This window comes from Gopherus evgoodei, unplaced genomic scaffold (genome assembly GCF_007399415.2).
Source record: "Gopherus evgoodei ecotype Sinaloan lineage unplaced genomic scaffold, rGopEvg1_v1.p scaffold_60_arrow_ctg1, whole genome shotgun sequence".
NCBI classification, from domain to species: domain Eukaryota; kingdom Metazoa; phylum Chordata; order Testudines; family Testudinidae; genus Gopherus; species Gopherus evgoodei.
Window position 1 is genome coordinate 763,621 of NW_022060081.1, and position 12,643 is coordinate 776,263.

General features: G+C 53.3%; 1 protein-coding gene across 1 annotated transcript; it reads left to right on the top strand.

Moving 5' to 3' along the window:
- Positions 1-325: 325 nt before the first annotated feature.
- LOC115643467 (tripartite motif-containing protein 15-like) lies at positions 326-12,274 on the top strand. The gene is made up of 4 exons (XM_030547541.1): positions 326-765; positions 5,787-5,902; positions 9,071-9,130; positions 10,390-12,274. The coding sequence occupies exons 1-4, from the start codon at positions 554-556 to the stop codon at positions 11,064-11,066; spliced, it is 1,065 nt and encodes a 354-aa protein (XP_030403401.1). The 5' UTR covers positions 326-553; the 3' UTR covers positions 11,067-12,274.
- The last annotated feature ends 369 nt before the right edge of the window (positions 12,275-12,643 follow it).

Consider the following 12,643-nt stretch of genomic DNA (forward strand, 5'->3'; position numbering starts at 1 on the left):
GACGTGGGAATCCTATGGAAATGGAGCAGGAATTCTGTGATGCATCAGAAACACCCATGAAAAGTGCCAGTCGGTTTTACGGCGGCTTGTGCATCCGTGCAAACTATTTCCCTGACTCCCAGGCCCCTTGGCACCTCATGTCGCTGCAGACAGAGAAGAGCGGCTGTTGGCCGCCACGAAGGTTGCCAGTTTTGGTTGGACGCAGTCCTGGAGACTGAATCGCATGACATCCTCTTGCTGGAAAGATGGATTGTTCAATCCTGGAGGGCTGGCGGGCGTGGGGGCCGGGGTGGCGCTGGGTGGGGTTGCTGCTGGGATGGACACAAGCCAGGACCCCAAAGCCACCCACGCCCTATTTTGGCGACCACAGCAGGTGGCTCCTCACCCCATAATTTTGACCCCCTCTGCCCCTCCTTCTCCTGGGGTGCCCCCCCAGTGCCTCCTCCTTCCTGACCCCCAGCTCCTGCACCTCGTCCTGGAGCCTGCCCCTTTACCCCCTCAGGACACGCTCTGGCCCCTGCGCTCCCCCCCCCCGGGGAATTGCAGGGAGCTGATGGGGGCGGCGGCGGGGGGGGTCCAGCTGCTGCTACTGAGGCTGCTCCGTGGCAGCAAATCGGGAGGAGAGAAGCTGTTTTCTCCACGGTCACCGCCCGTGCGAGTCGCCAGCGCAGCCAGGCCCGACCGCACCCGGCTGGGAGGGGATCGGGGACCCCACTGCACCCCCCGGGCCTTGGGGGGACCTCAGGAGCTGCCGGAGGAGCAGAGGTGAGGCTGTGGGGGGGATTGGCGTGGGGGGCTGGGAGAGGGGCAGGTGTAGGGGCTGGGGGAAGGGGCAGGTGGGGGGATTGGTGGGGGGCTGGAAGAGGCAGGCGGGGGGGCTGGGGGAGCGGCAGATGGGGGGTTTGGTGTGGGGGATGGGGAGGGGCAGGTGGAGGGATTAGTGTGGGGGATGGGAGAGGGGCAGATGTCGGGGGGATTGGTGTGGGGGCTGCGGAAGGGGCAGATGTGAGGGGATTAGTGTGGGAGCTGGGGTCTGGGGAAGGGGCAGAGATGGGGAGATTGGTGTGGAGGCTGGGGGAGTGGCAGATGTGGGGGGCTGGGGAGGGGCAGGATTGGGGGCTCCCATCAGATGTGGAGGCAGAACTGATGGGGGAGGGGTGAGGATTGATTTGAGGGTGGGGGCCAGATAAATGTCTGGGCGGGGGGCCAGGCAGATGGGGGAGGGAGATTGTGCAGAGAGACAAAAATCACTTTACTCACTGCGTGGGGGTGAGAGGCAGCTAATTCTCACCCACCCACTGGGGATCAGACACCAATCCCACAACAGACTCTTTAAAAACCCCACATGATTTGGGGGATCATTTCCCTGATTTCTGGCAGCTGACTCAGGAGTTTTGACCCGTCCAGGTTGGTCCATTTTCCCCACAGACTCCAGGGCCGTGACTCTCCCAGGGGCTCCCGGCTCCCTGCAAACAGCAGGAGTCCGTGCCAGGAAGGGGACGCGGCCAGTGGGTGCTGCAGACGGGAGCTCAGGAAAGCCGGTTTTACCCTGTGCAGGGACCCCGGGAGAAGTCTCCAGGGTGATGCTACCTGCCCCATCGCTCTGGTGCATTTCACACAACCTGCCCCCTACACTGTGGGTGCAATTTGTGTCTCGCTCGAATCACCCAGTGCTGAGAGGGGTCGGCTACAGACGTCTGCTGCCCTCAGTCCAGACAGGCTGCGGCACAGAGAAACCTCCGGCCGGCCAGAGAGCTGGCAACTTCCAGGGTTGGTGCCAGCTCCAGCGTGGGTACAATTGAGAAGCTCCTACGACATTTCCTAGTGCTCGAACCTCGGCCCCCACACTTGGATTGCCCTGAAATCCGCTGGGCCTCCTGGGGCGAGGGCTGGGGCCGTCACCACGTTAGGGGTCATTTGACCAAGGGGTTCCCAAGCTATCGCCCCTCCCCAGAAATTTTTCTTAAAGTTGAAGGCTTTTCTGACAAATTTGTGCACACCCTGGGGTGCAAGGCATGGCTCTGATTGGTCCCCAAAGGGTCTGGCTGGCATTCACCCCCACTAGTGCATGCCGGAGTGGGAACTAGCCAGGGGTGACTGGTACCAGGAGCATGCCCTGAGCCCCCACGTGGGGCTCGACATGGGGGCACTGCCCGGGCCTGAGAGGTTCACTGCTGCTGAGGGCATTAGGGCTCCCTAGGCGAGGGAGGGCGGAGAAGTGAAGTGGTGGCACGTTCAGGGGAGCAGGCGGAGCAGAGGTGAGCTGGGGGGGCGGGGGCACAGGAAGTAACGGGGGGTAGAGGAACTGCTTCTTGCTCCAGCTCAGCTCTGCTCCACCACAGCTCAGCTTTGCCTCTCTCCCAGCCTTGCTGTGCGAAACCGCTCAGGGGAAGGGCGGCGGGTAGGTTAGGGGGTCCTGGGCCCACCCTGCTCCTCCGGGGCCTGGCCCAGGGCCCTAACCGTTAAGGGGTGTTCTGCCACTGAGTCAGCGAGGCTCCCACCGAAACACTTCCTCCTGGACAATAACTTGTCTCCCCCCTCCCAGGGCCCCCTCCTACCATATCTTCTGGCGCTGTAGCTGAGGTGTTGTCAGGGTCTCAGGGCTTTTCAGCGTGTGTGTTTCCTGGTGACTTTGATCCCTCTCGGACATCCACAGGCACTTGGGTGTCAGTCTGGGTCTCCCTCTTTCACGGTCAGGCTTTTCAGCTGCCTTTGGGCTGGAGTTAGCAAGGAGCATCCTTCCTCCTCGGAGGCCAGGCTGGTCTGAATTGGGCCGTTCTCTTATGATAGTGGTGCTCCTGGAGTATGCGCAGCCCACGGTGAGGGGTTACCCTTCCCCGTCGAGCGTGGGGTGAGTTCACCCTGTCACACCAGCCGGATAGCTTTCTTTGACAGGTAACAAGCCTGTGGATGAAGGGATGCAGTAGATTTGGTATATCTTGACTTTAGTAAGGCTTTTGATACTGTCTCGCATGGCCTTCTCATAAGCAAACTAGTGAAACACAACCTAGATGGACCTGCTATAAGGTTTCAGAGTAGCAGCCGTGTGAGTCTGTATCCGCAGAAAGAACAGGAGTATTTGTGGCACCTTAGAGACTAACACATTTATTTCAGCATGAGCTTTCATGGGCTGCAGCCCAGCATCTGATGAAGTATTCTTTCTACTATAAGGTGAGTGTATAACCGGTTGGAAAATCATTCCCAGAGAGTAGTTATCAGTGGTTCACAGTCATGCTGCAAGGGCATAATGAGTGGGGTCCCGCAGGGATCAGTTCTGGGTTTGGTTCTGTTCAATATCTTCATCAATGATTTAGACAATAGCACAGAGAGTACACTTATAAAGTTTGCGGACGATACCAAGCCGGGAGGGGTTGCAAGTGCTTTGGAGGAGAGGATTAAAATTCAAAATGATCTGGACAAACTGGAGAAATGGTCTGAAGTAAATGGGATGAAATTAAATAATGACAAATCCCAAGTACTCCACTTAGGAAGGAACAATCAGTTCCACACGTACAAAATGGGAAATGACTGCCTAGGAAGGAGAACTGCGGAAAGGGATCTGGGGGTCATAGTGGATCACAAACTAAAGATGAGTCAACAGAGTTACACTGTTGCAAAACAAGCAAACATCATTCTGGGCTGTATTAGCAGGAGTATTGTAAGCAAGACATAAGGAGCAATTCTTCCGCTCTACTCCACGCTGATTAGGCCTCAGCTGGATCAGTGTGTCCGGTTCTGGGCACCACATTTCAAGAAAGATGTGGAGAAATTAGAGAAAGTCCAGAGAAGAGCAACAAAAATGACGAAAGGTCTAGAAAACAAGACCCATGAGGGAGGATTGAAAAAAAACTGGGTTTGTTTAGTCTGGAGAAGAGAAGAGTGGGAGGAGACAAGATAACAGTTTTCATGTACATAAAAGGATGTTCCAAGGAGGAGAGAGAAAAATTGTTCTCCTTAACCTCTGAGGATTAGACAAGAAGCAATGGGCTTAAATTGCAGCAAGGGTGGTTTAGGCTGGATAGTAGAAAAGAATTCCTAACTGTCAGGGTGGTTAAGCACTGGAATAAATTGCCCAGGGAAGTTGTGGAATCTCCATGATTGGGGATTTTTAAGAGCAGGTTGGACAAACACCTCTCAGAGATGGTCTAGTTAATACTTTGTCCTGCCATGAGTGCCAGGGACTGGACTAGACCTCATGAGGTCCTTTCCAGTTCTATGATTCTATATTTGCAATATCCCTTCCTTGGTGTGTTTCAGGTAGCGCTGAAATTCCCTCTCTCCCCTCTAGGATATTAGGTTCACCCTGAGCAGATACATGGCTCTCCCTCATGCCCCATCACACTTCACAATGCTGGGAAAGAACTTGGCGAGGATGTTAGCACCATATCTCCGCGGGGCTCTTCAGCCAAATATTGCAACCAACTCTAAGAGGCTAATTAATTAAGATGAGCAATTATCAGCACAAATTAATTAGCCTCTTAGAGTTGGTTGGGCAACTCCCACCTTTTCATGTTCTCTGTATGTGTATGTATTTCCTTACTATATGTTCCATTCTATGCGTCCGATGAAGTGGGCTGTAGCCCATGAAAGTTTATGCTCAAATAAATTTGTTAGTCTCTAAGGTGCCACAAGTACTACAGGCATTTTTGATACAAATCCTGAAGTTCTCACCCTTTTATGGAAGACTCTGGAATTATCCATTCAATGGAAAGATCGACCTCATGTATTTGCTGTGATATCATATCTCTGTGGTCTTTAGCAGGCAGATTTTTACAACACTGAACACTGAAGTCTCCTGTCCCTGAGATCCTGAAGGTCAGGGAGTGAATTGGCCATGGAGGTCCTGCACCACTACAGGCTGGGGACCAACTGGCTAAGCAGCAGTTCTGCTGAAAAGGACCTAGGGGCTACAGTGGATGAGAAGCTGGATATGAGTCAGCAGTGGGCCCTTGTTGCCAAGAAGGCTAACGGCATTTTGGGCTGTATAAGTAGGGGCATTGCCAGCAGATTGAGGGACGTGGTCATTCCCCTCTATTTGGCACTGGTGAGCCCAAACCTGGAGTACTGTGTCCAGTTTTGGGCCCCCCACTACAGAAGGGATGTGGACAAATTGGAGCGATTCCAGCGGAGGGCAACAAAAATGATTAGGGGGCTGGAGCACATGACTTATGAGGCGAGGCTGAGGGAACTGGGATTGTTTAGTGTGCAGAAGAGAAGAATGAGGGGGGATTTGATAGCTGCTTTCAACTACCTGAAGAGGGGGTCCAAAGAGGATGGAGCTCGGCTGTTCTCAGTGGTGGCAGATGACAAAACAAGGAGCAATGGTCTCAAGTTGCAGTGGGGGAGGTCTAGGTTGGATATTAGGAAAGACTATATTGCTAGGAGGGTGGTGAAGCACTGGGATGGGTTCCCTAGGGAGGTGGTGGAATCTCCTTCCTTAGAGGTTTTTAAGGTCAGGCTTGACAAAGCCCTGGCTGGGATGATTTAGTTGGGATTGGTCCTGCTTTGAACAGGGGGTTGGACTAGATACCTCCTGAGGTCCCTTCCAACCCTGATCTTCTATGATATATTCTATGACTCAATTCCCCTTTTATCTGCAGAGCAGGTCTCTGTATGCCAGAGTTGAAGAATATGAATCGGATCTCTGGGGGGAAGGCTGCACTTCTGTGAAGCTGGGAGGAGGAGAGGAATTCTAACTCCAGGCCCATTACAGCAGCGACTCGCTAGCAAGAACTTATAACGAGTCACTAAATGAAATGTAACCATGTGAAATTGTTCCTCTACAGGTGTGAGAAGGGGAAGTTCCAGCAGCCAGTGGAGATTTCTCCTGAACTGGAAGTGAGACTCAGTGATTTCTCCCAGAAAACTGATGCCCTCATGGAGACTCTGAGGAAATTCAAAGGTACCTAGAAGGGATTTAGGAGGGGAAATTGGGATAAAGCCGTGAGACAGTGGGAGGAGAATGGGGCTGGCCAGTTGGTTCATAGTTAGATGATGCATCTATTGAATTGTTGGGTGAAAATGTCACATGCTTGGGGACCGAGTATCAGGGGATAGCTGTGTTAGTCTGTATCCACAAAAACAAGGATCCCGGTGGCACCTCAAAGACTAACAGATTTATTTGGGCATAAGCTTGGGGACCAAAACACTCAGGTTTATGAATTTAAACCTTTCTGTATACCAAAGATGTGCCTTGCAATTACAATTACTATTAAAATAAGAAATGACAAAGCAGCATTGGCCAGTTACCATCTCCTGGGGCACAAGTGGATTTCTCCTACGACGAGCTGACTACCCCTTACAAAGTCCGACATATTCTACACATCCAAATTATACATGTATTAGTTCTTTCCGAGTCACCTTTGAGTGTTATGAATATTAAATCGCTTGTGTAACTTGTACAAAACACATGCACCAACTTTTTAAGGCCGAGGCTTTTGGGATCCAAGATTGTTTCGTGTTGTTGTTCTCTTTTCTGATTGGTTGATTACCACTGATTATGCATAGGGCACTTTGACCCTTTTCTGAACCTGGGGGTTGTTCGACTTTGCTAACTGCTCGGAGGCAGGACGTTTTGGGGGGCTGCTGTCTTTGTGCCCACATAGCATCTATGAGCACGTCGCTTGATAACAAAGTCCCTTAAAGCAAGAATTCCTTGTGTCAAGCAAACTCCTCACTAGGTCAAAGCCAAGCAAGTCAGCATAATCACACAGTCTCAGTCCGTCCAAACCTGAGCAGAAGAAATAACCCTTGTACTAATTCCCAATGCTTAATGTAATAAATAGGGGAAAGCGGAGAACGAGGGACCAAGATGTCTCGCATCAATTCATGACTTACCAAAGATCACAACATTCAGGCTGAAATTCAGCAAAATGGCCTAACGCTGGCCACTGGTGTTTCTTTCCTGACTTGAGAACTGCAGTGCACATGCTCCAGTGTTGTTTAGCATCCACAGCCACAGGTGGAGTCCGTGGGAGCTACAGGTGCCCAAACCCTCTGAGAACCAGACCGTCCACAGGGGCCTAAAGGTTGGCACCCAAAATTAAAGGCCACGTGTTCAATCTGGATCCAGTCCATTGCTATGATCCGGTCCTGTGTCACAGGCGGGCTGGAAGAGGGAGGGGGGGACCACGGATAGAGGGAGGTGGGCAGCATCAAGCTGGGCCTCTGGTACTCTGCACGCTGGCCAAGACACACGGGGGCCACTGTAATACGGATGCAACTCTGGCTGGTTTCTTCTTAGCCCGTGCCAAGCTCTGCACCGGGCCCTGCAGCCACTGAAGAGCGGATTCACAAATTGGCTTTCCTCTCTCCTGTAGCCGATACAGGCCCAGTGAGCCAGCCTTCCCCCCAGCCTCAGTTTCCCCCATGGATAAAATGATTCTATTATTATTTCTGCCTATGGTGGACGAGGACTCCATCATGCCGTTCTTTGTAGAGACGCTGAGTTAACAGACCAAACAGCTCACCATTAGAGCCAGGATTTCGCAAGCTCTGAACATCCCATTAGTGTCAAAGGGACCTGAGTGGGTGAAGCTCCTGTTATGACAAAAATCTTTGCGTGAACCGGGTCTAGTTTATGACCCAAGGCAGCAAGTGAGTGAAACAAAGCAGCTGGAGTCTGAAGGGGCGGATGAGGGAAAAGTAACTCTCTGTCTCGCAGATTGTATGTCCTGCGATGGTCGTGAGGCTTCATGGCTCTTGATTGCACGGCTGGGAGATGCCTGAATGGTCCCTCAATGGCTATTAGCCAGGATAGGCAGGGATGGTGTCCCTAGCCTCTGTTTGCCAGGAGCGGGGAATGAGCAAGAGGGAATGGATCACTTAATGATTCCCTGTTCTGTTCATTCCCTCTGGGGCACCTGGCACTGGCCACTGTCAGAGGACAGGATACTGGGCTAGATGGACCTTGGTCTGATCCAGTATGGCCGTTCTTATGAGAAGGAAGAAAAGGTGTCAAGGTTTTTTCCCCACTCTGAACTTTAGGGTACAGATGTGGGGACCTGCATGGACACTTCTAAGCTTAATTACTAGCTTAGTTCTGGTAACCCTGCCACCACCCAGAATTTCAGTGTCTGGATCACACCCTGTCCCCACAAAACTTTCCCCTCCCTGGGTTGCCTTGAGGGACTTCACCAATTCCCTGGTGAACACAGATCCAAACCCCTTGGATCTTAAAACAAGGAGAAATTTACCATCCCCCTCCTTTCCCCCCACCAATCCCTGGTGAGTCCAGATCCAATCCCTTTGGATCTTAAAACACGGAGAAATTAACCATCCCCCTCCTTTCCCCCCACCAATCCCTGGTGAGTCCAGATCCAATCCCCTTGGATCTTAAAACAAGGAGAAATTAACCATCCCCCTCCTTTCCCCCCACCAATCCCTGGTGAGTCCAGATCCAATCCCCTTGGATCTTAAAACAAGGAAAAATCAATCAGGTTCTTAAAAAGAAAGTTTTTAATTAAAGAAAGAAAAGGTAAAAATTATCTCTGTAAAATCAGGTTGGAAAATACTTTACAAGGTAATCAGATTCCCATAGACCAGAGGGACCACGTCCCCCCAGCCTTAGGTTCAAAGTTACAGCAAACAGAGGTAAAATCCTTCCAGCAAAAAGAAACATTTACAAGTTGAGAAAACAAACATAAGCCTAACACACCTTGCCTGGCTATTACTTACAAGTTTGAAACATGAGAGACTGATTCAGAAAGATTTGGAGAGCCTGGATGTACGTCTGGTCCCTCTTAGTCCCAAGAGCGAACAACCGCAACACAAAAAGTACAAAGACTTCCCTCCACCAAGATCTGAAAGTATCTTGCCCCTTTATTGGTCCTCTGGTCAGGTGTCAGCCAGGTTTACTGAGCTTCTTAACCCTTTACAGGTAAGAGAGACATTAACCCTTAACTATCTATTTATGACAGAAGGTTTCAGATTAATTTATATTAAATACCTGAGTGTGTGTCTGTGTCTGTTTCTCTGTCGTGATTTGCACACGGTTCTACGAGTTCCGAGTGGGAATGTGTTATAAATAGGAACACCTGAAATCCCCTCTTGTTTCTCTTTCCCCCTCCAGCCCCTCTGCCGCCTAAACTGGAGACAAAGAGAGGGGACCTCCTAGGAGCACACAGACAGGGTGAGTTTGCTGGTGGAGATTGTCTTTCAGCCATGAGAAAACTCCAGCAAAAACGTCTTCACAAGAGCGTAACTGAAATAAACCAACCAAACCGATGCCACCCATTGCACAGAGCCCGGCATAAAAACACAGTGGGGAGATCCCCAGGCTGAAGTCACACAGGCCATCCTGACACCAGCCTGGGTGCTCGGGTCACACCCATGCTGATGAACAGAAACACTCTTCCCTGCCCAGCACCTGAGCAGAGCTCTGCCACCAGCCTTTGCCTTTACCTCCATGGCTTGTCCCCGCCATCCGGCCTTTCCCCCGGGCAGGGCTGGGCTCTGCTGATGGCTCCATGGATTGGGGGGATGCTGCTCCCCTCCCTACTCCCTGGGCTGGGGGCTGACCCACCCAATACTCTCTGGTCTTAGGTGGCTTTTCCCCAATGCTGCACTTCCCTCTCTGCTCCCTGGCCGGGGAGTGGAGGGTGCCCTCAGGGGAGGGGAGCTTCCCACTGGGTTTTAAAGCTTGTAGCTGCCTCCTCTACCCCCTCCTTGCTAAAAGCTCCCACCACCTTCCTGCTGGGGCTGAACTGCTGGGAAAGTGAGAAACGAGGAACTGCAGCGACGCCTCTGCTCAGCCTCAGGGCCCAGGACAGCGGCATCTCCCCGGGATCCAGGACTGTCCCAGGCAGAAAAGGCTGCTGGGGACTGTGAGAAATGGTCCCAACCTCCTTTCCCCACCTCCACCTGGGCTGCGCTCTGCCCAGGGGTGCCAGAACTGGAGGGAGGGCGGTCCATGGGGTCATGACCCTCCCACCTTTGAAAGTGGATGGGCCTGGCTTTTCACCACGGGCCCGGCCCCTCCTCAGGCTGGAAGCAGGATCCTGGCCTGGGTCAGAGCCGCCCGGGCAGCTGAGGGGTCTCCACCTGCCTGGAGTGGGGGGGCCTGAGAGCAGCCCCCAGCCCAGGTCCCCCTCCCAGGGCAGATGGAGACCCATGGCTCCCCACAGCTGCCCGGGCGGCTTTTATCATGACCTGGCTGCAGCTTTTTGGCCAGATCATGGTGGAGGGACCTGGGTTTCCTGGCTCCAACTTCTGGTATGGCCGGGGGGCAAAGCCTTAGGCAGAAGAGGAGGGGAGGGGCCACAGAGAGGGCAGAGTCACAGAGAGGGTGGGGCCACATAGGGGATGGGGCCTCTCCCCCCCACTTTTAGGAAGACCCCATTGCCTCTGGCTCTGCCCCTAATGCTCTGGTTCTCTCTCTCTCCCCCCCAGTGCACGTGACCCTGGATCCAGAGACGGCGCATCCCGAACTCGTCCTCTCTGCGGACGGGAAAAGCGTCAGATGGGGACACACGCGGCAGGCTCTGCCTGACAACCCGGAGAGATTTGACCCTGAGCGCTGCGTGCTGGGCTGCCAGGGCTTCACCTCGGGGCGACATTGCTGGGAGGTGGAGGTGAGGGTGCAGGAGGGGGGACACTGGGCGGTGGGGGTGGCCAGGGAGTCCGTGAGGAGGAAGGGCTGGATCAACCTTAATCCCGAGGAGGGGATCTGGGCGGTGGAGCGGGGCTGGTGGGGTCAGTTCCGGGCTCTCACTTCCCCGGCCACTCGCCTGCCCCTGTGCTGCGTCCCCAGCAGGATCCGGGTTTGTCTGGACTGTGAACGGGGGCAGGTGGCATTTTTTGACGCTATTAGCGAGGCCCCGATCTTCATTTTCCCGCCGGGCTCCATCCCTGGGGAGCGAATCCGCCCCTGGCTCTGGGTGTGGAGATCCTGGCTCAGGCTGTGTCCCCCAGGGGACCCCAAAACTGGCCTGCCTAGCCTCCGGTGCCCTAGTCTCTATGACTGTGGAGGACTGCTGTCTTCCTACCGACTGTCTCCCTGCGGTCTCTGCGACCCCGCCGGCTCCCTGGAGTCGCTGGACTTTGAAGCCACAGAGAGCAGGGAGTGATGGAGGGAGAGCAGCCAGTCGCGTCGCCCCCCAGGATTTCTGTAGCCTCTTGGTCACTGTTCTCTGTGGTCCAGGATGACTCTGGCCATGGGCATCTCTAGCTAGCTATCATCCCCGTCTTTGTGACCCTGACGGACTCCCAACTCCCCAGCCTCCTGGCACTTTACCTCTGACCCCTGAAACCTCCTCCTCCATCCCTCCCTGCAGCACCAGGGATGGGGGGAGGACCCCGGGAGCAGCCCGAGAGGCATCAGCCCAGGTGCTGGAACTCACCACACCCCCTGGCTTGCAATGGTTTCCATCATATATAGGGCTGACTGTTTTGATCGATGGCTTTCTGCACCTCCCCCACCTCCCATACAAATTGTTCCCGCACCCCTGAGCAGATGTGGGGGCTGGGCAGGGGCACAGGATTAATTAATTAGTATTGGGGGGGTTGGGGGGGGGGAGCTGGAAGCGCCGCAGCAGCAGGGAGTGTTTTGTACAAATTGTGTCATAAGATCTCCCAGCCAGCACCTCTCCCCCAAGGGGCAAAGTCACCTTCCCCTGTAACTCCTGGACAGCTGCTCACATTCTGAAATTGTCACATATAGCCGTGGGCTGGGCACAGGTGCAGATAGACCAAAGCCCATTATAGAATCGTTTTTAAAAAATCCTCATTTGGGGTCAGTCTCATGCTTTGTATTTATTTTTTTAAACTCCTGAGGTTGGCAGGGGCAGGGCAGGTTGAACCAGAGGGAATAGGAGAGGCAAGAGGACAATGTGAATTAAAATAAAACGAGACTGAAGGGATCGTCTGGGAGAAATGGTGACAAATAGAAATGAAAAGCGTGAAAGGAAAATCTGCCTGGTAGGGGAACCAGCCAGGGAGCAGGAAGAGGGGAAGGGATGGAACCAGGGGAAAGAATGGAGAAGCCAATGATCTGTGGCAGGGAGGGGAGGACAGTGGGAGAGACCCAGGGAAATAAGCAGGGATGGGAAGTGAGGGTTAGAAAAATGCCGAGAAGAAAAGGGAACATGAGTGGTGCAGAGACTGATGACGTTACTGAAAGTGAGCCTGTCACATCGTAATTCCCTCTGTTAGTTCCTGCATGTTTGTGCTGCTGTCGTGCCATGAAGAAACCTGTTCTCAGTAGTGGGCATCCGCCTTTTACTCTCCAGCTTCCCAGTTACTTACTGTCAATAAAACATACAAACAATTTTCCCCATCTCTCCCATTTCGTGTCTCAGCTGCGCTTGCTGGTGGGGGGAAGCCCGGGGACTGGCTGCCTGACTTGGTTGGGTTCTTTGCCCCTCAGAGTTCAAGCAGCAGAGACATAATTTTTATTCCCTTCCCCCCTGGTGTTCAAGCCGATGGGGTGAGCTCGCCTCTTCACGGCTGTCGGGGGAGACTCAACAAAGTCTTCTGTCCACTGAGGTTCCACAATGGCTTGTTGGTGTCTGGGGGTCGCCTTTTGGTGGAGAGAAGATGACCCCTTCTGTGATAGACCAGCATGTCACACTTAATGACGCCTCCCGCCTGATGGGTTTACAGTTGCAGAGCAAATATTTTTATAGTTACCGAGCAAACACTTAAC

What these genes read in the sequence shown, in the direction of transcription:
- LOC115643467 (XM_030547541.1), top strand. Translation starts at nt 554, where the DNA reads ATGGGGGCGGCGGCGGGGGGGGTCCAGCTGCTGCTACTGAGGCTGCTC. An exon ending in GAGCTGCCGGAGGAGCAGAG is followed by an intron (nt 766 to 5,786) that starts GTGAGGCTGTGG and finishes GTTCCTCTACAG; the next exon opens with GTGTGAGAAGGGGAAGTTCC. An exon ending in CCTAGGAGCACACAGACAGG is followed by an intron (nt 9,131 to 10,389) that starts GTGAGTTTGCTG and finishes TCTCCCCCCCAG; the next exon opens with TGCACGTGACCCTGGATCCA.